Source organism: Opisthocomus hoazin, chromosome 32 (genome assembly GCF_030867145.1).
Source record: "Opisthocomus hoazin isolate bOpiHoa1 chromosome 32, bOpiHoa1.hap1, whole genome shotgun sequence".
Classification (NCBI taxonomy): Eukaryota; Metazoa; Chordata; class Aves; order Opisthocomiformes; family Opisthocomidae; genus Opisthocomus; species Opisthocomus hoazin.
In genome coordinates, this window is record NC_134445.1 from 2,838,643 (window position 1) to 2,862,919 (window position 24,277).

At 72.0% G+C, this 24,277-nt stretch overlaps 2 protein-coding genes across 2 annotated transcripts; both read right to left on the reverse strand.

Annotated features, from left to right (window-relative positions):
- Positions 1-2,221, reverse strand: LOC142365136 (uncharacterized). Its single transcript, XM_075445649.1, has 2 exons — positions 408-2,221; positions 1-223 (listed from the first exon to the last, which is right to left on the reverse strand). Exon 1 carries the CDS (start codon positions 2,064-2,066, stop codon positions 1,014-1,016), a length of 1,053 nt encoding a protein of 350 aa, XP_075301764.1. The 5' UTR covers positions 2,067-2,221; the 3' UTR covers positions 1-223; positions 408-1,013.
- A 41-nt stretch (positions 2,222-2,262) lies between these two features.
- Positions 2,263-23,995, reverse strand: ITGA5 (integrin subunit alpha 5). Its single transcript, XM_075445579.1, is given in 45 exon segments — positions 2,263-2,310; positions 2,312-2,347; positions 3,033-3,047; positions 3,049-3,130; positions 3,273-3,298; positions 4,022-4,033; positions 4,035-4,079; positions 4,081-4,125; positions 6,038-6,085; positions 6,087-6,152; positions 6,805-6,924; positions 7,582-7,635; positions 7,637-7,741; positions 8,662-8,760; positions 8,762-8,771; positions 8,850-8,893; positions 8,896-8,932; positions 9,595-9,647; positions 9,649-9,675; positions 9,750-9,778; positions 9,781-9,841; positions 11,176-11,205; positions 11,208-11,328; positions 11,428-11,495; positions 13,043-13,180; positions 13,284-13,435; positions 13,524-13,579; positions 14,216-14,320; positions 14,406-14,451; positions 15,538-15,670; positions 15,672-15,730; positions 16,821-17,083; positions 17,213-17,265; positions 17,601-17,657; positions 17,770-17,813; positions 17,950-17,980; positions 17,982-17,995; positions 19,604-19,624; positions 19,627-19,728; positions 20,562-20,607; positions 20,900-20,961; positions 21,474-21,600; positions 21,779-21,891; positions 22,645-22,772; positions 23,784-23,995. Coding segments are annotated over 45 exon segments (3,243 nt in total).
- Positions 23,996-24,277: the final 282 nt, after the last annotated feature.

Consider the following 24,277-nt stretch of genomic DNA (forward strand, 5'->3'; position numbering starts at 1 on the left):
CCCTGGGGACACCCCGCGGGGACAGCTGGGGACACAGGGGGGGGTCGTGGGGGTTGGGTGCCCCCCCGTGTGTGTCGTGTCGTCCCCCCCCCCCCCCCAAACTTCGGGCACGGGGGTCAGTGCAAAGTTGAGGTGCCCGCGGCGGGGAGGGCACGGGCAGTGCAGCACGCGTCGGCCGCGCCGGGGTGACACCGCCAGCGGGTGACACCGCGACAGGGTGACACTGCAGCCGGGTGACACTGCAGCCAGGTGACACCACAAGCCGGGGTGACACCCGTGACAGGGTGTCACTGCGACAGGGTGTCACTGTGATGGGGGTGACACCCGCGAGTGGGTGACACCACGATATGGTGGACACCCTGACAGGGTGGCACCACGACAGGGTGACACCACGATAGGGGTGACACTTGCAGCCAGGTGACACCACAGTCGGGTGACACCGTGACAGGGTGTCACTGCGACTGGGTGACACCGTGATGGGGTGACACTTGCAGCCAGGTGACACCACGACTGGGTGACACCACAGCCGTGTGACACTGTGGCCGGGTGACACCATGATGGGGTGACACCACAGCTGGGTGATGCCACGACCAGGTGTCATTGCGACGGGGTGACACCACGACAGGGTGACACTGCAGCCAGGTGACACTGCAGCTGTGTGACACTGTGACAGGGTGACACTGCGACTGGGTGTCACTGTGAAGGGGTGACACTGCAGCTGTGTGACACCACAAAGGGGTTGATGCCACGACCGGGTGACACCGCATGCCGGGGTGACACCGCAGCCAGGTGACACCGCAACAGGGTGACACCACAGCTGGCTGACACCATGATGGGGTGACGCCGCGACTGGGTGAACACCGTGACAGGGTGACACCGTGACAAAGTGCCACCACGCTGTGTGCGCCCCCCAAGTCCCGTGCCAGGCGCTGGCACCGGTGCCCAGCGCGGGTGACGGTGACAGCACGGCGGTGCCCGGCAGGGTGTTGTCCATCCCACCGCTGTCCCGGTTGTCACAGCAGCGATGCCACCAGCACGGCGGTGCCCGGCCCGGTGCGGGTGTCCCGGCCCGGCGGCGGTGCCAGCTGACGGCGGCTGCACCCCGGCAGCGGGCTGTGCCCAGGCTGGTGCCACCCGGCGGTGGCAGTGTCCAGGGTGCTGGTGCCCAGCTCGGCATCACCCCGTGTGCCAGCGGTGCCCGTCCCGGTGGTACCCAGCCCGGTGGTGACACCTGTCCTGGTTGGTACCCAGTCCATGGTGATGACTGGCATGGTGGTACCCAGTCCGGTGGTGATGCCAGGCATGGTGGCACCCGTCCGGTGGTGATGGCCGTCCTGGTGGTACCCGGGTCCGGTGGTGATGCCAGGCACGGCGGTACCCCTGCCCAGTGGTGATGTCTGTCCCCGGCGGTACCCAGTCCTGGTGGTGATGCCCCATCCCAGTGGTACCCAGTCCGGTGGTGATGGCCAGCACGGTGGTACCCCGCTCTGGTGGTGATGCCCGTCCTGGCAGTACCCACTCCGGTGGTGATGCCATGCATGGTGGCACCCAGTCTGGTGGTGATGTCTGTCCCAGTGGTACCCAGTCTGGTGGTGATGCCCATCCCAGTGGTACCCAGTCCGGTGGTGATGGCTGGCATGGTGGCACCCAGTCTGGTGGTGATGTCTGTCCCAGTGGTACCCAGTCCGGTGGTGATGCCCATCCCGGTGGTACCCAGTCCGATGGTGATGGCCAGCACGGTAGGTACCTGCTCTGGTGGTGATGCCCATCCGGTGGTACCCAGTCCGGTGGTGATGGCCGGCACAGTGGTACCCGCTCTGGTGGTGATGCCCGTCCTGGCGGTACCCAGTCTGGTGGTGATGCCAATTCTGGTGGTACCCAGTCCGGTGGTGATGCCATGCATGGTGGCACCCAGTCCGGTGGTGATGTCTGTCCCAGTGGTACCCCGCTCTGGTGGTGATGCCCATCCTGGTGGCACCCAGTCCGATGGTGATGGCCAGCACAGCGGTACCCGCTCCGGTGGTGATACCCATCCCAGTGGTACCCCAGTCCGATGGTGATGCCATGCATGGTGGCACCCAGTCCGGTGGTGGTGCCCCACCCCAGCGGTGGTGGGACTGTCGCCGCCCGGCCCGATGGCGTCCAGCGTGGGTGGCGGTGCCCGGCCCGGGGGTGCCCAGGCGGGGCGCGGCCGGCGGGGCGGTGCGGGTGATGCCCGCGGGACGGCTCCGCGGGTGACGCCCCGCGGTGCGCGGGGCCCCGTCAGGCCTCCGAGGCCGCCTGGGGCTTCAGCTGCGCCTTCTCCATGGCCCGTGCCGTAGGGCCCCGCGCGCTTGAAGAAGCCCAGCTGGGGGGGGGGGTCAGGGGGGGCCCCGGCCTGGCCCCCCCCCCCCCCCCAGCTCCTGGGACCCCCCGTGTCCCCTATGCCCCCCCCATAGTGCCCTGTGCCCACCATGTCCTTGTGCCCCCCGTGTCCCTTCTGCGCCCATGTCCCCTGTGCCCCCCCACATGGTACCCATGTCCTTGTGCCCCCCCCCATGTCCCTGTGCCCCCCCGATGCTGCCCTGTGCCCCCCACGTCCCCTGTGCCCCCCCCATAGTGCCCTGTGCCCCCCATGTCCCCTATGCCCCCCCGATGCTGCCCTGTGCCCCCCATGTCCCCTGTGCCCCCCCCATAGTGCCCTGTGTCCCCTGTGACCCCACGTCCCCCGTGCCCCTCATGGTGCCCATGTCCTTGTGCCCCCCCCAATATCCCTCGGGCCCCCCATTTCCCCTGTGCCCCCCCATGTCCTCAATGTCCCCTGTGCCCCCCCCATGTTCCTGCACCCTCCATGTCCCCTGTGCCCCCCCCGTGTCCCCTGTACCCCCCCATGCTGCCCTCCGCCCCATGTCCCTTGCACGCTCCCCACGTCCCCTGTACCCCCCTCACGGTGCCCCTGTCCCTGAGCCCCCCATGTCCTCCGTGCCCCCCCCGGTGCCACGTCCCCTGCACCCCCCCCGTGCCCCCCAGCCCCCCGTGCCCCCCGCACCCACCTTGTAGAGGCCGTAAGCAGAGCAGGGCGAGCAGCAGCAGCCCCAGCAGCACCGCCAGCACCACCACCCACACCGGGACCCCCGGGCTGCCCTCGGCGCGCGCCCACTGCAGCCCCCGTCACCACCTGCCACCCGTGGGGTCACTCGCGGGTCACCCATGGTGTCACCCACAGCGTCACCCCTGTGCCCACTGCAGCCCCGTCACCACCTGCCACCCGTGGGATCACCCGTGGGTCACCCCGCGCCCACTGCAGCCCCGTCACCACCTGCCACCCACAGCGTCACCCACGGTGTCACCCCACAGCGTCACCCTGTGCCCACTGCAGCCCCGTCACCACCTGCCACCCATGGGGTCACCCGCCGGGTCACCCACGGTGTCACCCACAGTGTCACCCCATGCCCACTGCAGCCCCGTCACCACCTGCCACCCACAGCGTCACCCGCGGGGTCACCCACGGTGTCACCCTGCACCCACTGCAGCCCCGTCACACCTGCCACCCACAGCGTCACCCGCGGGGTCACCCACGGTGTCACCCCGCACCCACTGCAGCCCAGTCACCACCTGCCACCCACAGCGTCACCCGCAGGGGGTCACCCACGGTGTCACCCCCGCACCCACTGCAGCCCAGTCACCACCTGCCACCCACAGCGTCACCCGTGGGGTCACCCCACACCCACTGCAAGCCCCGTCACCACCTGCCACCCGTGGGGTCACCCGCCAGGTCACCCACGGTGTCACCCACAGCATCACCTGTGCCCACTGCAGCCCTGTCACCATCTGCCACCCACAGCGTCACCCGTGGGGTCACCCAAAGCATCACCCCGCGCCCCCAGTGGCCCCGTCACCTCCCGTGACCCCCAGGGTCACGCACCGTGCCACCCGCAGCGTCACCCACCGCGTCTACCCTGTGCCCTGTCACCACCTGCCACCCGTGGGGCCCACCCCACCGTGCCACCCTGTCCCCCCTGTCCCCCCGTGTCCCCGTCACCTGCAGGCGCTGGCTGGGGGTAGTGTTGGGGCCGGACGCGGTACGGCAGCCGCAGCACCCCGGTACTCGGCCTCACAGCGCAGCGCCTGCGCCCGCACCTCCCGCTGCGGCACCCGCCGTCAGCACCCACGGACGCCCACCGACACCCGTGGGCACCCACGGACACGCGCGGGGCACCCACAAGCATCCGCAAACACCCGCAGGACACCCACGGGCCCCCGTGGACACCCACAGACACCCACGGGGCACCCACGAATACCCACGAGCACCCACCAACACCCGTGGGCACCCACCAACGACCCATGGGGTACCCACAGAGCACCCACAGACACCCACGAATACCCAAGAGCACCCACCAACACCCGTGGGCACCCACCAACACCCATGGGGCACCCACAGACACCCATGGACACCCCACAGACACGCACGGGGCACCCACAAATACGCTACGGGCACCCACCACACCCGTGGGCACCCACCAACACCCATGGGGTACCCACAGAGCACCCACAGACACCCACGGGGCACCCACGAATACCCAAGAGCACCCACCAACACCCGTGGGCACCCACCAACACCCATGGGGCACCCACAGACCACCCATGGACACCCACAGACATGCACGGGGCACCCACAAATACCCACGAGCACCCACCAACACCCATGGGCACCACAGAGCACCCACAGACACCCACGGGGCACCCACGAATACCCATGAGCACCCACCGACACCCATGGGCACCCACGGACACCCATGGGGCACCCACAAGCATCTGCAGGACACCCACAGACCCCCCACCGGACACGCACAGGGCACCCACCGACACCCGTGGGACACCCACCAACACCCGTGGACACCCACAGAGCACCCACAGACACCCAGAGGGCACCCACGAATACCCACAAGCACCCACTGACACCTGTGGGGACCCACGGACACCCACAGACCCCCCACGGACATGCACAGGGCACCCACCGACACCCACAAGCACCCACCAACACCCCGTGGGCACCCACAGAGCACCCACAGGGCACCCACCCCGGGGATTGGGGGACGAGGGGGGTCCCAGCTGGGGGGTCAGGATGCTGGGGGGGTCCCAGGGGCTTGTTTGGGTGCTGGGGCAGGGATGCAGGTGCTGGGGGTGCTCGGGGGGGGGTCTCAGGGGGGTCCCAGGGAGGTGCAGGGGGTCTTGGGGGAGTCCCAGGGGGTCTTGGGGGGTTCTCGGGGGGGCTTGAGGGGTCTCAGGAGGTTCCGTGGGGATCTTGGAGGTCTTGAGGGGTCTCAGAGGGGTCCCAGGGAGTATCAGGGGGGTCTTGGGGGGTCCAGGGAGTCTCGAAGGGTCCCGGGGGGTCCCAGGAGGTCTCGAGGGGTCCCCAGAAGGTTCCATGGGGATCTTGGGGAGGTCTTGAGGGGTCCTCAGAGGGGTCTCAGGGGGGTCCCAGGGGGTCTCAGGAGGTTTTGGGGGTCCCAGGAGGTCTCAAGGGGTCCTAGGGGGTCTCAGGAGGTCTTGAGGGGTCTCAGGGGGTCCCAGGAAGTCTCAGGGGGACCCAGGAGGTCCCAGGGAGTCACAGGGTGTTCCCAGGGCATCCTGGGGGGGGTGTCGGAGGTTCCCAGGGGGTCCCGGGGGTGTCTCGGGGGGGGGTCCCAGGGCATCCTGGGGGGGTCTCGAAGGGTCCTGGGGGGTCCCGGGGGTGTCTCGGGGGGGTCCCAAGGCATCCTGGGGGGGTCTCGGAGGGTCCTGGGGGGTCCCGGGGGTGTCTCAGGGGGGTCCCAGGGCATCCTGGGGGGGGTCTCGAAGGGTCCTGGGGGGTCCCAGGGGTGACTCGGGGGGGTCCCAGGGGCATCCTGGGGGGGGTCTCAGAGAGTCCCAGGGGGTCGCAGGGGATCCAAGGGGGGTCGCAGGGGTCACGGGGGGGTCCGGGAGGTTGCGGGGGGTCCCAGGGGGTCCTGGGGGGTCACGGGGTGTCCCAGGGCACCCCCGGGGGGGGGTCGCGGGGGGGGTCCGGGGGTCTCACCTGCCGCAGGGAGGGGGCCCAGAGGCGGAAGGCCAGGCGCAGGCTCACCCCGCTGGTGCTTCTCCAGCCCCCCCATGGGGCAGCTCAGCCGGAAGCACTCGGCCTCGGGGCACCCCTGGGACCCCCCCCCGTGTCACCCACTGAGGGGACACCCGGCCCCCCCGGCGTCACCCACGGGGGGGCCACCCCCCCACCTCCCCCCGTCAGCCACCATGGGGACACCCGGGCCCCTTGGGTGTCACCCAGCCCTCCCCCATATGTCACTCACATCGGGGGACACCCAACCCCCCCCCCATCACCCACCTTGGGGACACCCAGGCCCTCGGTGTCACCCACCCTGGGGACACCCAGCCCCTCAGTGTCACCTGCCTTGGGGACACCCGTCCCCCCCCACGTCACCCACCCTGGGGACACCGAACCCCTTGGGTGTCACCTGCCTTGGGGACACCCGGCCCCCCCCATCACCCACCCTGGGGACACCCAGCTCCCCGGTGTCACCCACCCTGGGGACACCCGGCCCCCCCCATCACCCACCCTGGGACACCTGGCCCCCCCACATCACCAGTCTTAGGGACACCGAACCCCTTGGGTGTCACCTGCCTTGGGGACACCCGGCCCCACCCCTGTCTCCCACCCTGGGGACACCGAACCCCTTGGGTGTCACCTGCTTGGGGACACGCCAGCCCTGGGGGTGCCACGGGGCAGGGGAGGGGATGATGATGACAGGGACAAGGGGGGGGGGACGGGACACGGGGCCCCGCGGGCACTGACCAGGGTGTTGGGGGGGCGCGGGGGGGGCCGCTGCCCCGCGTGTCCCGTGTGTCCCTGGTGACCGTGTCCCCCGTGTCCCCCGCGTCCCGGCGCTGCAGGGACGTGCGTCTCGGGGCCTCTGCTCCTGGGGGGGGCTCAGCTCTGGGGACAGCCCTGTCGTCCCCCCCCCCCCCGCCGGCACCCAGTGCCACCCCCTGCCCCCCCCCAACGGCGCTCGCTGTCCCCACCACCACCCAGTGCCACCCCAGGTCCCCTCCCGGCATCCCCAGCCCGCCCAGTCCCCCCTGTAGTGACCCTCATGTCACCAGTGCCACCTGCCTCGTGCCACCCCGTGCCCCCAGTCTGCCCACCACCTCCCATTGCTCCCCAGTGCCCCCAGTGTCCCCCAGTGCTCCATCTCCCAGTGCCACCCAACGTCCCCCAGCACCCTCCAGTGTCCCAGTGTCCCCCAGTGCCCCCCAGTGCTCCATCTCCCAGTGCCACCCAATGTTCCCAGTGCCACCCAATGCCCCCAGCACCCTCCAGTGCCCCCAGTGCCCCCCAGTGCTCCATCTCCCAGTGCCACCCAACGTCCCTAGTGCCACCCAATGCCCCCAGCACCCTCCAGTGCTCCATCTCCCAGTGCCACCCAACGTCCCTAGTGCCACCCAATGCCCCCAGCACCCTCCAGTGCTCCCACTCCCCCCCCTGTGCTCTATCTCCCAGTGCCACCCAAAGTCCCCAGTCCTCCCAGTGCCACCCAGTGCCCCCAGTGCCCCCAGTCCCCGTGGCACATTCACCGCCAGGCGCAGGCTGTCCAGGGGGTGGCTGGCGGAGCAGTTGGGGGGGTCCCGAGTGGCCGGTGACGTAGAGGAGGGGGTGGCCCCGGTAGCTCAGGGGACAGCTCAGCTCCAGGGTGCCGTGGCTGATGGCACTGGGACCCTCGTTCACCACCTGATGGCACCCGGAGGGGGGGGGACATGGCAGCGTGGGGGGACACCCCAGGCATGGGGACATGGCACCCGCCATGGCACCCACGGGGTCAGGGACACGGGCACCTACGGGGCTGGGGACAGGGGTGACCTTGGGGTCAGGGACACAGGGACCCCCCAGAGCTGGGGACAGGGGCACCCCTGGTTTAGGGGACATGGGGACCCCCAGAGCTGGGGACATGGGCACCCTGGGGTCAGGGACAGGGGCACCCCCGTTTAGGGGACATGGGGACCCCCCAGAGCTGGGGACAGGGGCACCCCTGGGGTCAGGGACAAGGGCACCCTTGCTTTTGGGGACACGGGTACTTGTGGCATCAGGGACATGGGGGTCCTCAGGGTGGGGGACCTGGGGACCCACGGGGCTGGGGACAGGGGCACCCATAGGAGCCCCCCCAGAGCTGGAGACATGGGCACACCCTGGGTTTGGGGACACGGTACTGGAGGGCCATGGGGGACAGGGGACAAGGGGGTCCCCAGCGTTGGGGACACGGGGACCCACAGGGACAGGGGCACCCACAGGGACCCCCCCCAGACATGGGGACAGGGGCACCCCGGTTTGGGGACACGGGTATCTGCAGGGTCAGGGACAGGGGGACCCCCAGGGCTGAGGACTCAGGGACCCCCCCCAGGGGCTGGGGACATGGGGGTCCCCAGCGTTGGGGACATGGGGACCCACAGGGACAGGGGCACCCACAGGGACCCCCCCCCCAGACATGGGGACACGGGCACCCCTGGGTTTGGGGACACGAGTATCTGCAGGGTCAGGGACAGGGGGGCCCCCAGGGCAGGGGACATGGGGACCCCCCCGGGTCAGGGCCGCGGGCACCCCTGCGGGTGGGGGCCACGGGGCCCCCCAGGGTGGGGGCCAACCCCCCCCCCCACCTCATAGACGTGCTCCACGGGCGGCCCCAGGTCCTGCAGGCCGCTGGGGGGGCGGCTGGGGACATCCAGCCCCCCTCGGGGATGGGTGACAACGTCGGGCCCGGGACACCCTGGGGGGGCACAGGCGGGGTCAGGCAGTGCCCCGGGACCCCCCCCCCCCCCCCCCCCCGGGACCCCCCCCCGCTCACCCAAAGGCCGACAGGCGGGTGGCCGCCCGCACCTCCAGCGGCAACCGTCACCAACCTCGCTCTGCGAGTTGTTGGCGTTCTTGCTGCCGGCACACGGGGGGGTCACCCCAAGGGACCCCCCCCCACCCCAAGCTTGAGACCCCCCCCAGTGTGACACCCCCCCCCTCCAAGCCCATATGGGACCCCCCTTGCTTTTGGGACCCCCCCTATGGAGATCTCCAGATGGGACATCACAGGCTGGACACACCCCCCCCTCCCCGGGTGCCCCAGGTGGGACCCCCCCCAGCGTGACACCCCGCAAACCCAAATGGGACCCCCCCTCACTTTTGGGATCCCCCCCCCAGAAGGTCCCCAGATGGGACACCACAGGCTGGAGCCCCCCCACCTCCCCCTCCAGGACCCTCAACCCCCAGGGTGCCCCAGGTGGGACCCCCCCCACCTCTGGGACCCCCCCTCAATGTCCCCAGATGGGATGTAGCAGGCTGCACCCCCCCACCCCAGGGTGCCCAAGGTGGGACCCCCACCCCAGAGCCCCCCCACTGGGGTCCCTTCACTCCAGACCCCCCCCAGGTAGGATCTCCCCTGACAACCTCCCCCCCCCCCCCGGGACACTTCCCCTGTGACCCCTTAGCTGGGACCCCCACCCCCAGACCCCCATCCCCAGGACCCCCACCCCGAGGTGCCCCAGGTGGGACCCCCCCCCACAGGACCCCCACCCCGGGGTGCCCCCCCCGGGCCCCCCCACCTGCGGATCTGCAGCTCGAAGCGGATGCTCTTGCTGCTGTCGCTGAGGTGGGGGGATGGTGAAGCGCAGCCCACCCCAGATCTGCGGGCAGAGGGGAGGGGGTCACGCCGGGCCCCTCGCCGCCCCCCGACCCCCCCCGTGCCCCCCCCACTCACGCTGGCGCCCGCCTTCATGGGGTTGCCCAGTCGCAGATGAGGGGGCTCGAGCCATTGCCCCCCCCGAGCTCACAGCTCAGCGCAGAGAAGTTCTGGGGGGCGGGGGGGGGATGTCAGGGGTGCTGGCACCCGCGGGGGGGCCAAGGGGCACCCACGGGCACCCACCCCTGTGCACCCCCCCACACCTGGGGGCACCCACCCCCTACTTGGGGTCCCCTTGTGCACCCGCCCCATGCCTGGGGGCACTCCCAGACAGTCCTGGACCCCCCCTCATGCACCCACCCCATAGCCAGGAGCACCCCCAGACCCCCCCCCCCGACTCCCGCTTGCACCCATCCCCACACCTAGGGGCACCCCCAGACACCCCGACCCCCCCCTCGCATCCACCCCCATACCCAGGGGCAGCCCCAGGCACCCCTGGACCCCCCCACACACCCCCCCTCACCCCCCAGGGGGCACCCCCAGACACCCCCTTTCGACCCCCCCATACACCCACCCCATACCCAGGGGCACCCCCAGACCCCCCCCCACGCCCCCCCCACCCCCAGGGACACCCCCAGCCCCCCCCTGCCAGGGGCACCCCCCAGACCCCCCCCACTCCCCCCCCCCTCAGGGACATCCCCAGGCACCCCCTTCGACCCCCCCATACACCCACCTCACACCCAGGGGCACCCCCAGACCCCCCTCATGCACACACCCTACCCCCCAGACCCCCCCCCCCGACCCCCCCATACACCCACCCCATACCCAGGGGCACACCCAGACCCCCCCCACGCCCCGCCCACCCCCAGGGGCACCCCCAGACCTCCCCCACTCCCCCCCCAACACCCAGGGACACCCCCAGACACCCCCCCTCGACCCCCCCATACACCCCACTCCCTACCCAGGGGCACCCCCAGTCCCCCCCACGCCCTCCCCCACACCCAGGGACACCCCCAGGCACCCCCTTCGACCCCCCCCATACACGCACCCCATACCCAGGGGCACCCCCAGACCTCCCCCATTGCCCCCACACACACCCAGGGGCACCCCCAGTCCCCCCCCCACGCTCCTCCCCACTCCCAGAGGCACCCCCCAGCCCACCTCCCCGCCCCTCCCCACTCCCCCAGGGGCACCCCCAGACCCCCCCCCCCCCTCGACCCCCCCATACACCCACTCCATACCCAGGGGCACCCCCAGTCCCCCCACGCTCCCCCCCACCACCCCCGGGGCACCCCCAGACCCCCCCCTGCCCCCTCCCCACCCCCCCAGGGGCACCCCCAGTCCTCCCCTTCCCCCCCCCACCCCCAGGGGCACCCCCAGTCCCCCCCCCACGCCCCCCCCCCCACCCCCAGGGGCACCCCCAGCCCCCCCCCCCCGCCCCTCCCCACCCCCTCAGGGGCACCCCCAGTCCCCCCCCTTCCCCCCCCCAGCCCCCCCCACGCACCCCGTGCGGCCGCAGCACCCCGGTGTAGCTGGGGCGTGCGGGGGGGGCCGCAGGTGCAGCTCGGCCTCGTACGCCCCCCCCTCGCCCTGGTTGCGGGCGCGGAAGGTCACGTTCAGGCTGTTGCGGTCCCCCAGGTAGACGGCCCGGCGGTCCCTGCGGGGACCCCCGCGTCACGGCCACCCCGGCCGCGTCCCCAGGGTCCCCCCGAGACCCCCCCGGCCCCCCCCCCGGGCCCCCCCCGGACCCCCTTACGCGGCCGCCTCCAGCTGCAGGTCGGGCACGCAGACGTTGTCCTCGCCGCAGTCCAGCTGGATGTGAGCCTGGGGGGGGGGACACGGGGACGTGGGGACACGGGGGGACAGAGGGGGTGGGACACGGGGGACGTGGGGACACGGGGGGACAGAGGGGGACAGGAGGGGGGGAGACGGGGGCGAGGGGGTCATGGGGACACGGGGACGTGGGGACACGGGGGGACAGAGGGGGACAGGAGGGGGGAGACGGGGGTGAGGGGGGCATGGGACACGGGGACGTGGGGACACGGGGACACAGAGGGGGACGGGGGGGGAGACGGGGGCGAGGGAGGCATGGGGACACGGGGACATGGGGACACGGGGGGACCGGGGGGACAGGAGGGGGGAGAAGGGGGGGCATGGGGACATGGGGACACAGGGGCGATGGGGGACATGGGGACACGGGGACGTGGGGACACGGGGGGATGCGCGGACATGGGGGGACAGGAGGGGGGGAGACGGGGGCGAGGGGGGCATGGGGACACGGGGACGTGGGGACGTGGGGACACGGGGGGACGTGGGGACACGGGGGGACGGGGGGGAGACGGGGGCGAGGGGAGCATGGGGACACGGGGACGTGGGGACACGGAGCGACACGGGGACACGGGGGGACAGGAGGCGGGGAGATGGGGGTGAGGGGGGCATGGGACACGGGGATGTGGGGACACGGGGGGACAGAGGGGGATGGGGGGGAGACGGGGGCGAGGGGGGCATGGGGACACAGGGACGTGGGGACACGGGGGGACAGACGGGGACAGGAGTGCCAGGGGGTGGGTCATGGTGTCATGGACTGGGACAGGGTGCCCTGGGGTGACATTGGGTGCCGTGGGGTGGCACTGGCTGCTAAGGGGTGGGATGGGGTGGTGGCACACAGTGCCCTGGGGTGACACTGGGTGCCATGGGGTGGGACACGGTGCTAGGGGGTGGGTCACGGTGCCCCGGGGTGACACTGGGTGCCATGGACTGGGACAGGGTGCTGGGGGGTGACACTGGGTGCCATGGGGTGGGTCATGGTGCCATGGACTGGGACAGGGTGCTGGGGGGTGACACTGGGTGCCATGGGGAGGGACAGGGTTGCCCTGGGGTGATGATGGGTGCCATGGACTGGGACACGGTGCCAGGGGGTGACACTGGGTACCATGGGGTTGGGTCATGGTGCCATGGACTGGGACAGGGTGCTGGGGGGTGACACTGGGTGCCATGGGGTGGCTCTGGGTGCTAAGGGGTGGGACGAGGGGGTGTCACACAGTGCCCTCGGGTGACACTGGGTGCCCTGGGCTGGGACAGGGTGCCCTGGGGTGACACTGGGTGCCATGGGGCGGGACACGGTGCCAGGGGGTGGGTCACGGTGCCATGGACTGGGGACACAGTGCCAGGGGGTGACACTGGGTGCCATGGGGTGGAACACGGTGCCAGGGGGTGGGACACGGTGCCATGGACTGGGACCGGGTGCCGGGGGGTACCACTGGGTGCCATGGGGTGACACTGGCTGCCGTGGGGAGGGACAGGGTATCCTGGGGTGCCAGTGGGTGCCATGGGGTGCCCCAGGGTGCCCGGGGAAGGGGGGGGGGGGGTACCTTGGCCTCCAGCCGGGTGCGGGTCTGGGGGGCCAGCACCGGGTGCAGCCCGTGGGTGTCGGGGGGAGCACGGGGGTCCAGGGCGAAGCTCAACCCCACGGCGATGGGCGACAGCTTATCCCGAAACTCCGACTCGTTCTGCCGTGGGGTGGGGGGGGGACACACACAGACACATGGGTGGGTGTCGGGGGTGGGGGGTCCCAGTGGGTGGCCCCCCCACCCACCTCCAGCCCCGACGTACCCGCAGGAAGACGGCCATGGTGCGGCAGCGGGTGCCAGCGCCGTTGGGGACGGGCAGGGTGAGGGTGCGGGTGGGTTGCCCCCCCGGGAGGAAAAGCGCCCGGCGCCCCCCCGCAGCCTTCGCCCCATCCACGCTCAGCTCCACCGAGAAACCTTGGGTGGGGGGCACCCACGTCAGGGACCCCGGCGTCCAGAGGACGCCGGGGTCCCTGACGTGGGTGCCCCCCCCCCCCCCACTCACCGATGGAACCCGGCAGGTGACGCCCCGAAGCGTTGAGGCAGAAGCTGACGTTGATGCTGGGGGGGGGGACACGACACCCATGGGACCCCCCCCGCCCCGTGGGTGCCCCAGCATCCAGGTGTCACCCTCCCCATCCCCAATCCTAATTGTCCCCTCTCCCCCCGTGTCCCCACTGCTCCTCAGGGTCTTCCCCTCCCCAGGCATTGGGTGGTCTCCTTGGTGTCCCCCCATGTCCCCTGGTGCCACCAAGCCCCCCCCCACTCCAGACCCCTCGCTGCCCCCAGCCCTGCCTGAGACCCCTCCCCGTGCCCCCCACCCCCGTGTCCCCAAGGTGTCCCCAAAGCCACCACACCCCATTAGTCCCCATCCATGCCATCCTCTGGTGCCCCACTCCCACGTCCTTTGACCCCCTGAGACCCCCCCCAGACAATGGGTGCCCCCCTGTAACCCTCCCCGCCCAGTGCCCCTGCTGTCCCCACGTGACCCCCTGCTGTCCCCAAGGCCACCCAAGAACCCCCCTCAGTGTCCCTGCTGTCCCCACATGACCCACTGATGTCCCCAAGGCCACCTGAGAACCTGGTGACACCCTGGGTGTCCCCAACCCCTCCATACCCCTATTTAGCCCGTGCCCCCCTAACTCAGAGACCCCACCAGACCCCTCAGGGTGCCCGTCACCCCCCGCTGTCACCCACCAGGGGACGTGGTGGCCGGTGGCCAGGACACAGCCGCGTTCCTCGGGGTTGAACATGGTGGGGAAGACGCTGAGCGCGGCGCTGGCGTGGACGATGGGGCGGCCCCTGGGGACAGGGTGTCAGGGACACCCCGGGGACACCCCCCCGGGGACACCCCACCGGGGACACCCCCCCAGCTGGCAGCACCCACCTGTACACCACGGCCGTGTCCACCCCGAAGGCGCCCACCAGCAGGTCTGCGGGGAGAAGGGGACGGTGGGGTCACCAGACATGGGGTGACACGGCCAGGATGGGTGGCAGTGGTGGTGGGCACCCATGGGGAGGGTGTCTGGGGCTGGGTGTCCCTTGCCATGGGGTGGCACAGCCAGGCTGGGTGTGTCCCCAGCCATGGAGCACCCATAGGGTGTCATTGATGGGTCTGGGTGTCCCCTGCTATGGGGTGGCACGGCCAGGCAGGGTGTCCCCAGCCATTGGGCACCCATGGGTGACATGGATGAGACTGGGTGTCCCTGGTCACAGAGCACCCATGGGTGACATGGAAGGGTCTGGGTGTCCCTAGCCATGGAGAACGTATGGGTGACATGGATGGGTCTGAGTGTCCCCAAGCATTGGGCACCCATGGGAAAGCAGGGATGGGTCTGGGTGTCCCCTGCTATGGGGTGGCATGGCCAGGCTGGGTGTCCCCAACCACTGGGCACCCATGGGTGACATGGATGGGTCTGGGTATCCCCTGGCCATGGAATGGCACTTCCAGGCTGGGTGTCCCCAGCCATGGAGCACCCATGGGTGACATGGATGGGTCTGGGTGTCCCTGGTCATGGAGCACCCATGGGTGACATAGAAGGATCTGGGTATCCCTGGCCATGGAGAACCCATGGGTGACATGGATGGGTCTGGGTGTCCCCAACCATTGGACACCCATGGGAAGGCAGGGATGGGTCTGAGTGTCCCCAGCCATGGAGCACCCATGGGTGACATGGATGGGTCTGGGTGTCCCTGGCCATGGAATGGCACTTCCAGGCTGGGTGTCCCCAGCCATGGAGCACCCATGGGTGACATGGAAGGGTCTGGGTGTCCCTGGTCATGGAGAACCCATGGGTGACATAGATGGGTCTGAGTGTCCCCAGCCATGGAGCACCCATTGGAGACATGGATGGGTCTGAGTGTCCCCAGCCATGGAGCACCCATGGGTGACATGGATGGGTCTGGGTGTCCCTGGCCACGGGGTGCATGGCCAGGCGGGGTGTCCCCAGCCACGGAGCCCCCCCGGGGTGGGACCCCGGCGTGGGTGCCCCATGGGCGGGGTGGGGGGGGTCCCTTACCTGGGTAGCCGTTGCCGTCCAGGTCGGTGGCCCCGCGCAGGGCGGCTCCGAAGAAGTCGGGGTGCCGGCCGGGCGCCCAGTGCCCCCGCAGCACCTGGGCGGGCTGGGGGTGCAGCCCGGCCCCCCCCCCCGCTGTAGATGTAGACCAGGCCCTGCCGGCCCTCGGCACCCAGCGGGGCCCCCACCGCCACGTCTGCGGCACGCCGCTCAGGGGGGGCACGGGGGGCACGACCCCCCTGCACCCCCTCTGCCACCCCTACAGCCTGGGCACCCCCTGTGCACCCCCTCACCCTGGGCACCCCCCCGCACCCCCTCTGCCACCCTGCAGCCCAGGCAACCCCTGCACCCCCTCTGTGCCCCCCCCCACCCTGGGCACCCCCCTGCACCCCCTCTGCCACCCTACAGCCCGGGCACCCCCTGTGCACCCCCTCACCCTGGGCACCCCCCAGCACCCCCTCTGCCACCCTACAGCCTGGGCACCCCTCTGCACCTGCTCTGTGCCCCCCCCCTCACCCTGGGCACCCCCCCTGCACCCCCTGTGCCCCCCCCCACCCTGGGCACCTCTCAGCACCCCCCTGCCACCCTACAGCCCAGACACCCCTCTGCACCCCCTGTGCCCCCCCCCTTACCCAGGGCACCCCCCTGCACCCCCTGTGCCCCCCCATCACCCTGAGCAACCCCCCACACCCCCTTTGCCACCCTACAGCCCGGGTACTCCCTGGAACCCCCTAATGACCCCCACTTCACCTTGGGCACCCCCTGTGCCCCCCCCTCGCCCTTGGGCACCCCCCTGCACCCCCTGTGCCCCCCCCTCACCCTGGCCACCCCTCTGCACCCCCACTGCCACCCTACAGCTCGGGCACCCCCCCTGCACCCCCCCTCACCCTGGGCACCCCCCTGCACCCCCTGTGCCCCCCCCTGCACCCCCTGTGCCCCCCCCCTCACCCTGGGCACCCCCCAGCACCCCCTCTGCCACCCTACAGCCTGGGCACCCCTGGCACTCCCTGTGCCCCCCCCTCCATCACCTTGGCACCCCCTGCACCCCCTGTGCCCCCCCCGTAACCCTGCCACCCCTCTGCACCCCACGCACTCTCCTGTGCCCCCCCCCACTCCGGGCACCCCCTGCCCCCCCCCCCCCCCCACTGTGCCCCCCCAGCCACCTCTCTGCACCCCACGCACTCTCCCATGCCCCCCCCCGGCACCCCCTGCACCCCCTGCGCCACCCTATAGCCTGCCCCCCCCCCACCCACTGTGCCCCCCCCCGTGCCCCCCCCAGCACCCACCGTTGAAGCCGTCCAGGTCAAGGTCCCCCAGGGGGGCGATGGCGCTGCCGAAGCGCCCGAACTCCTGGGGTCCGGTGAGGGCCATGGCGGGGGTGGGGGCCATGGCCGGGGGGGGGGCCATGGCGGGGGTGGGTGCTGGGGGGGGGCCGGGCAGGGCCCCCCCGGGCAGCTGCAGGTACAGGTACACCCTGCCCACCTCCTGCACCCGCCCCTCCCCCGTCCGCGCCATGAAGAGGGGGGCCCCCACCAGCAGGTCGGCCAGGCTGCGGGGGGGGGGGGGTGTCAGCTGCTGTCAGCCCCCCCCCCCTCAGCCCGCGGACCCCCGGTCAGGGGTGGGGGGCACCCATGGGTGCCCGGCGGGAGCAGCTGTAGGGGGTGGGGGGGGCACTCACCCGTCGTTGTTGACGTCGGTGGCTGCCACCGCGTAGCCGAAGTAGGCTGCCATCTGAGGGGGGGGCAACGGGGGGGTCGGGGGGGGTCGGGGGGGCACCCCCAGCCTGCGTGGGGGCCCCCCACCCTGCATGGGGGCTCCCCCCGACACCACACAGGCACCCCCCCCCCCCCCCCCCCCCCCGTGGGTGCTCCCACCATGCACGGGTCCCCCCCCCCCCCCCCAGAGGTGCCCCCCCAGGCACAAGTACCCCCCCCCCCCCATACATGGGTGCTCCCATCCTCTGTGGGAGCCCCCCCCCCATTCAGCCCCCCCCTCTGCACCCAGTGGGGGCACCCAGTGCCCCCCACCCTGCCTGCCCCCCCCCGGAACCCCCCCCCACACCCCACCTGCTCCCCTGAGAAGTTGTAGAGGGACCTCATGTTGGTGCCATTGAGGATGGTGACCTGGGGGGGGGACACGGGGGGGGACACTGCAGCAGCGCCAGGGGACCCAGGCAGCCGCGTCTGTGTCCCCCCCCCCACCCCGGGGCCGCCCGTGTCCCCCCCCCAGCCTTACGTAGCCGTAGGTGAGGTTGCCCTTGGGGACACCGGCCACGAAGTCTGCGAGGGACAAAGTGACCCCATCAGGGGGGTGCCCGGGGGGGGCTGTGACCCCCCCCCCCGTGTCACCCCCCCCCCCCGTGTCACCCCCCCCCCCCCGTGTCACCCCCCCCCCGGCACCCCTGGTGGCACCCACCTTGTGTCGTGTCCCCGCTGAACTCACCGACCCGCCACCGAGTAGCCTGGGGGGGGGGGGGAGAGGTGTCACCGGCATTGTCACCCATGTCACTGTGCCCCCCCCCCGTGCCACTGACACCGCCCTGACCCCCGCGTCCCCCCTGCCCTTGTGCCCCCCCGTGTCCCTGTGCCCCACGTCCCTTCTCTATCCCCTCGTGTCCCCGTCCCCTCCTGTCCCCACGCCCTGTGTCCCTGTCTCCCCGTGTCCCCATCCCGTGTCCTCACGCCCCCCATGACCCCACGCCCATGTCCCCATCCCCCACGACCCTGTCCCTCCATGTCTCCAAGTCCTCACGCCCGTGTCCCCCATGTCCCCCCATTGTCCCCATGCTCCCGTCCTCCCATGTCCCACATGTCCCCATGTCCCCCATGCCCATGTGTCCCATGTTCCTGTCCCTCCATGTCCCTGTGCCTGTTCCTCCATGTCCCCATGCCCATGTCCCCATGCGTCCCATGTCCCTGTCCCTCCATGTCCCCATGCCCATGCCCCTGTCCCCCGTGTCCCCATGTGGCCCATGTTCTCCAAGTCCCCATGGCCCTGTCCCCCCATGGCCCTCCATGTCCCCCATGTCCCTCCATGTCCCCATGTCCTATGTCCCTGTTCCTCCATGTCCCCATGTTCCTGTCCCTCCGTGTCCCTCCATGTCCCATCTCTCCATGACCTTGTCCCTCCATGTCCCCATGCTCATGTGTCCCATTTCCCATGTCCCCATGACCCTGTCCCCCCATGTCCCCCCATGTCCCGTCTCTCCATGCCCTTGTCCCTCCATGTCCCCATGCTCATGTGTCCCATTTGTCCCATTTCCCACATCCCCATGCCCCTGTCCCCCCATTTCCCATGTCCCCATGACCCTGCCCCCCCATGTCCCATCTCTCTATGCCCTTGTCCCTCCATGTCCCCATGCCCATGCCCCTGTCCCCCATGTCCCCATGCCCCTGTCCCCCCATTTCCCATGTCCCCACACCCCCGTCCCTCCATGTCCCCATGCCCATGTCCCCACGCCCCCGTCCCCGTGCCCCCTGTCCCCCCATTTCCCATGTCCCCATGACCCTGTCCCCACGTCCCCATGCCCATGCCCCCGCCCCCCACGTCCCCATGCCCATGTCCCCACGCCCCCGTCCCCGTGCCCCCTGTCCCCCCATTTCCCATGTCCCCACACCCCTGTCCCCCACGTCCCCATGCCCATGTCCCCACGCCCCCGTCCCCGTGCCCCCTGTCCCCCCATTTCCCATGTCCCCACACCCCTGTCCCCACGTCCCCATGCCCATGCCCCTGTCCCCCATGTCCCCATGCCCCTGTCCCCCCATGCCCCATGTCCCCACACCCCTGTCCCTCCATGTCCCCATGCCCATGCCCCTGTCCCCCACGTCCCCATGCCCATGTCCCCACACCCCCTGTCCCCGTGCCCCGTCCCCCCATTTCCCATGTCCCCACGTCCTCATGCCCATGCCCCTGTCCCTCCATGTCCCCATGCCCCTGTCCCCCCATGCCCCATGTCCCCACACCCCTGTCCCTCCATGTCCCCATGCCCATGCCCCTGTCCCCCACGTCCCCACACCCATGTCCCCACGCCCCGGTCCCCGCGCCCCCTGTCCCCCGTCCCCGGGCAGACCCATGTAGCTGTCATCGTGGTGGGGGCCGCCTGGCGCGTCTGCAGCTGCCCGGCCACCTCCTGGATGAAGTACTCGGGGTAGCTGGCGGCCGCGATCTGCTCCTGCGTCGCCGACATCACCTGCCCTGGGGGCGCGGGCGGCCCCTCAGCACCCCGGGGTGCTGCCCGCCGCCCCCGGATGGGCGCCCAGGGCGGGCAGGGGGGTATAGGGACAGGCAGGGGTGTACAGGGACAGGCAGGGGACAGGCAGCGGTGTATAGGGGACAGGCAGGGGTGTACAGGGACAGGCAGGGGACAGGCAGGGGACAGGCAGGGGTGTACAGGGGACAGGCAAGGACAGGTAGGGACAGGCAAGGACAGGCAGGGGACAGGCAGGGACAGGCAGGGGTGTATAGGGGACAGGTAGGGGTGTATAGGGGACAGGCAAGGACAGGCAGGGACAGGCAGGGATGTATAGGGGACAGGCAGGGGTGTATAGGGGACAGGCAGGGGACAGGCAAGGACAGGCAAGGACAGGTAGGGGACAGGCAGGGGACAGGCAGGGACAGGCAGGGACAGGCAGGGGACAGGCAGGGGACAGGCAGGGGTGTATAGGGCACAGGCAGGGGACAGGCAGGGACAGGCAGGGACAGGCAGGGGTGTATAGGGGACAGGCAGGGGACAGGCAGGGGTGTATAGGGGACAGGCAGGGGACAGGCAGGGGATAGGCAGGGGATAGGCAGCGGACAGGCAGGGGATAGGCAGGGACAGGCAGGGGACAGGCAGGGGTGTATAGGGGACAGGCAAGGACAGGCAGGGGCAGGCAGGGGCAGGCAGGGGACAGGCAGGGGTGTATAGGGGACAGGCAGGGGACAGGCAGGGGTGTATAGGGGACAGGCAAGGACAGGCAGGGACAGGCAGGGGACAGGCAGGGGCAGGCAGGGGACAGGCAGGGGACAGGCAGGGGCTGGGGTCTCACCTTGCCAGAAGTAGCTGCCAGGTCCCCCCAGCAGCACCCGTCCCGTCTGTGGAGAGACAGAGGGGGGGGCCCCATCCTCAGCCTGGGGCACCCACCAGGCCCCCCCGCACCCCCAGACCCCTACCTACCCCCCCACCCCCATACCCCCCCCCCCCGGCCCCCACAGACCCCCTGTGACCTCCAATGTACCCCCACAGCCCATTATTCCCACACACCCCTGCCCCCCCCGTGCCCCCCAACCCTAGCTACCCCCGGCCTATGGGTCCTGGCCCCCCCATCCCCACGACGCCCCCCCCCCCCCCCCCCCCCGCCCCCAGTGCCCCCCGCTGTGCCCCCACCTGCGTGAACTCAGCGCTGAAGCCCCCCTGGCAGTAGCCCTGCCCGGCCGCAGAGTTCAGGTCTGTGGGGAGAGAGGGGGCAGCGGTTGAGGGGGTTGGGGGGGCCCATGGGTGCTGGCTGGGGGGCTACGGGGGTCTCACCCCCCCAGGACACCAGGCTGGGGGGGCCCAGGGTCCCATGGGTGTCAGCCTGGGGGCCACGAGGGTGTCATCCCCCGGGGCGCTGCACTGGGGGGGCCCAGAGTCCTATGGGTGCTGGCTGGGGGGCTATGGGGGTCTCACCCCCCAGGGTGTTGTGCTGGGGGGGCCTGGGGTCCCATGGGTGCCAGCCTGGGGGCAATGGGGGGTGTCACCCCCCGGGGTGCCAGGCAGGGAGGATGCCTGGGGGGGGTCCCTGGGTGCCGGACGAGGTCTGGGGGGGGGTCACCTTGGGGGTGCTGGGCATGGTGGGGGGTGATTCCCAGGGACCCACGGGCACCAGGCAGGGGGTTCTGGGGGTGCCACCCATGGGTGCCAGGCTGGGGGGTGCCTGGGGGTCTGGGGGCGCGGGGGGGGGGCGTGGGGGGGGTCCCACCTGAGCGGCAGGGCGCGTACTCCACGAACTTGGAGAAGTTGCCGATGGAGAGGAAGCAAGTGCCCACCGGCTCCCGGCCCCCCCCCTCCTCCTTGGGGGGGCTCCAGCTGTACAGCGGGGCGCAGGCCTGGGGGGGGGGGCAACGGGGGGGGCCGTGGGGGGGGGGCAGCACAGGAGGTCCGCAGATGGATGGACCCCTGCCCCCTCTGCCCCCTGCTCCCTCCATGGCCCCTGCTCCCTCCCCCGGTGCCCCCCCCCCCCCACCCCCACGCCCCCCGTGCCCCCCCCCCGCGCCCCCCCCATACCAAGATGGAGGCGTTGTGGGCCCGCACCGTGGCCCCGAACCACTGCAGGGACTTGAACTCGACGGGGTCGGGGGTCTCCGTGCTGTTGCCCCCGAAGTCGTGGGTGCGGGTCCCTGGGGGGGGTGGGGGGGGGCAGGGGTCAGGGGCCGGCACCCACTGCCGCAGCACCCGTGGGACCCCCGCCCGGCACCCGCTGCTCCCCCCGGGTTTATCATTAACCAGGCGGGGCAGGAGCCCGGCTGCGGTGCCAAGGCCATGGGGGGGGCCGGGGGGGCACGGCCGGGGGGGGGGGGCGATGACGTGGGGCTGGGCTGGGGGGGCTGCTGGAGGTGCCCACGGGGGGCTGGGGGTCATGTCCCCGTCCTCGGCCACGCCCACCCTTGTCCCCATGCCTGGGGGGTCGTCCCCACCCGTGTCCCCATCCCTGTCCCCCACCCATGTCCCCACCCTGTGGCCATACCCAGGGGGTCCTGTCCCCACCCCTGTCCCCCTCCTCATCCGCCACCCGTGACCCCATCTCCATACCTGGGGGGTCCCATCCCCACCCGTGTCCTCGTCCCCCACCCATGTCCCCGTGCTGTCCCCATGCCCAGGGGGGGCTCCACATCCCCACCCATGTCCCCATGCTGTCCCCATGCTGGGGGGGGTCCCATCCCCACCCGTGTCCTTGTCTTTGTCCCCCACCCGTGTCCCCACGCCGTCCCCATGCCCAGGGGGTCCCATCCCCACCCGTGTCCCCCTCTCTCACCCGTGTCCCCATGTCCAGGGGGTCCTGTTCCCACCCACATCCCTGTCCCCCACCCGTGTCCCCACGCTGTCCCCATGCTGGGGGGGTCCCATCCCCACCCGTGTCCCCGTCCCCGTACCGATGTGGTCGAACTCGATGGGGGTGCAGTCATCGCCGGGGGGCCAGGGGCAGTGGTAGACGGCCCCCCCCTGGGTGACATTGGCCTGGCTCGTGTTGGCCTTGGGGGCACCCACCAGGATGCCGACGCTGGGTGGGGGGGGTAGGTGAGTGGGATGCTCCCATGGGGGGGGGGGGCTGTCCCCGTGGGGACACCGTGGCCGTCACCCCCCGGGGATGGAGGGGACCCGGGGGCCCTGGCGTGGCGGTGTCCTGTGGGGGGGACACCCCCCCCCCCCCCCGCTTTTTGTCGTGCCCCCCCCGTCCCGCGGGTCCCACGGGCCCCTCTGACTCAGCCCACGGGGCCGGGCCTGGGTGACCCCTTCCGGCTCCGGGGGGGGAGGAAGCGCCGGGGGGGGGGGGGGGGGCCACCCACCATGGGGGGTGCGGGCACCCACCCCCCGGTCCTGAGTAGGGGGGACACGCCGGGGGTGCCCCGCAGTTTGCCCCCGGACGCCTGGGTCCCCCCCGGGTGCGGGTCACGCGTGGGCGGGGGGGGGGCGGGCAAGGGCCGTGCCCGGACGCCCGGGTCCCCCCCGACCCCCCGAGGGCAGCTCCCGGCTCCGGTTACAGGAAACGCTCCGGTCGGGGGCAACGGGGCCCCGGGACCCCCGGAGGGGGCCGGGGCGGGGGGGGCCGGAGCCGGGACCGGGGCTCAGCCCCCGCCCGGTGCCCTCAGCCCCGTCCAGACCCCCGGGGCCGCCCCGCTCCCGGTTCCCGTTACCTCACCCCGTTCCCGGTTCCCGCCGCGGTCCCCGTTCCCGTTCTCCCCGTCCCGGTTCCAGTTTCCTTTTTCCCTTTCCCGGTCCCGTTTCCAGTTCCCGTTCCCCCGCCCAGTTCCCCGGTCCCGTTACCCGGTCCCGTTACCCACCGCCCCGCTCCCGCTCCCCATCCCGCTCCCGGTCCCGGTCCCGGTCCCGATCCCGCTCCCGGTCCCCAGCCCGGTCCCGCTCCCGCCCGGGCTCCGTCCCGCTCCCGGTGGCCGCTCCCCTCCCCGTCCCCCCCCCCCCCCCCCCCACCTCGGTGCCCGCTCCCCGTCCCCCGCCCGGTTCCCGAGGCCGCTCCCGGTGTCCGGCCCCATCCCGGGGCCGCTCCCGGTACCTGCGGGGCCGGGGCAGGTAAAAGTCCAGGGCGAAGCCGAAGAGGGACCCGGGGGCCCCGCGGAAGGCGACGGGCCCCGCCGCCTCCAGGTTGAAGGCAGCGGCGGGCGGCGGCAGCAGCAGCGGCAGCAGCAGCGGCAGCACCGACCGGTACCGGGAGCGGGGCCGGGAGCGGGGCCGGGGGCGGCGCGGGGGGGCCGCGGCCGGGGCCATGGCGGAGCGGGGCTGCCCGGGCTCGGCGCTGCCTCCCGCTCCCGAGTCCCCTCGGAAAGTGCCCGGGGGGGGCCCGGCCCGCCCCGCCCCGCCGTGACTCACCGGGGAGGAGCCAGAGCCCCGCCGGGCACCGGCACCGGCACCGGCAGCGGCACCGCGGCGGGCGGGGGGCCCGGAGAGCGCGGGGGGGGCGCCGGGACGGCGGGGACCGGGGCACGCCGGGGGCACTGGGACATCCCAGGGGCACTGGGACACCCGAGGGGCACTGGGACAGCAGGGACT

Excerpts from the sequence above, each read along its gene's own strand:
- LOC142365136 (XM_075445649.1), bottom strand. The coding sequence starts at position 2,066 with ATGGCATCACCATCGGACTGGGGTACCACTGGGATGGGTATCACCACC.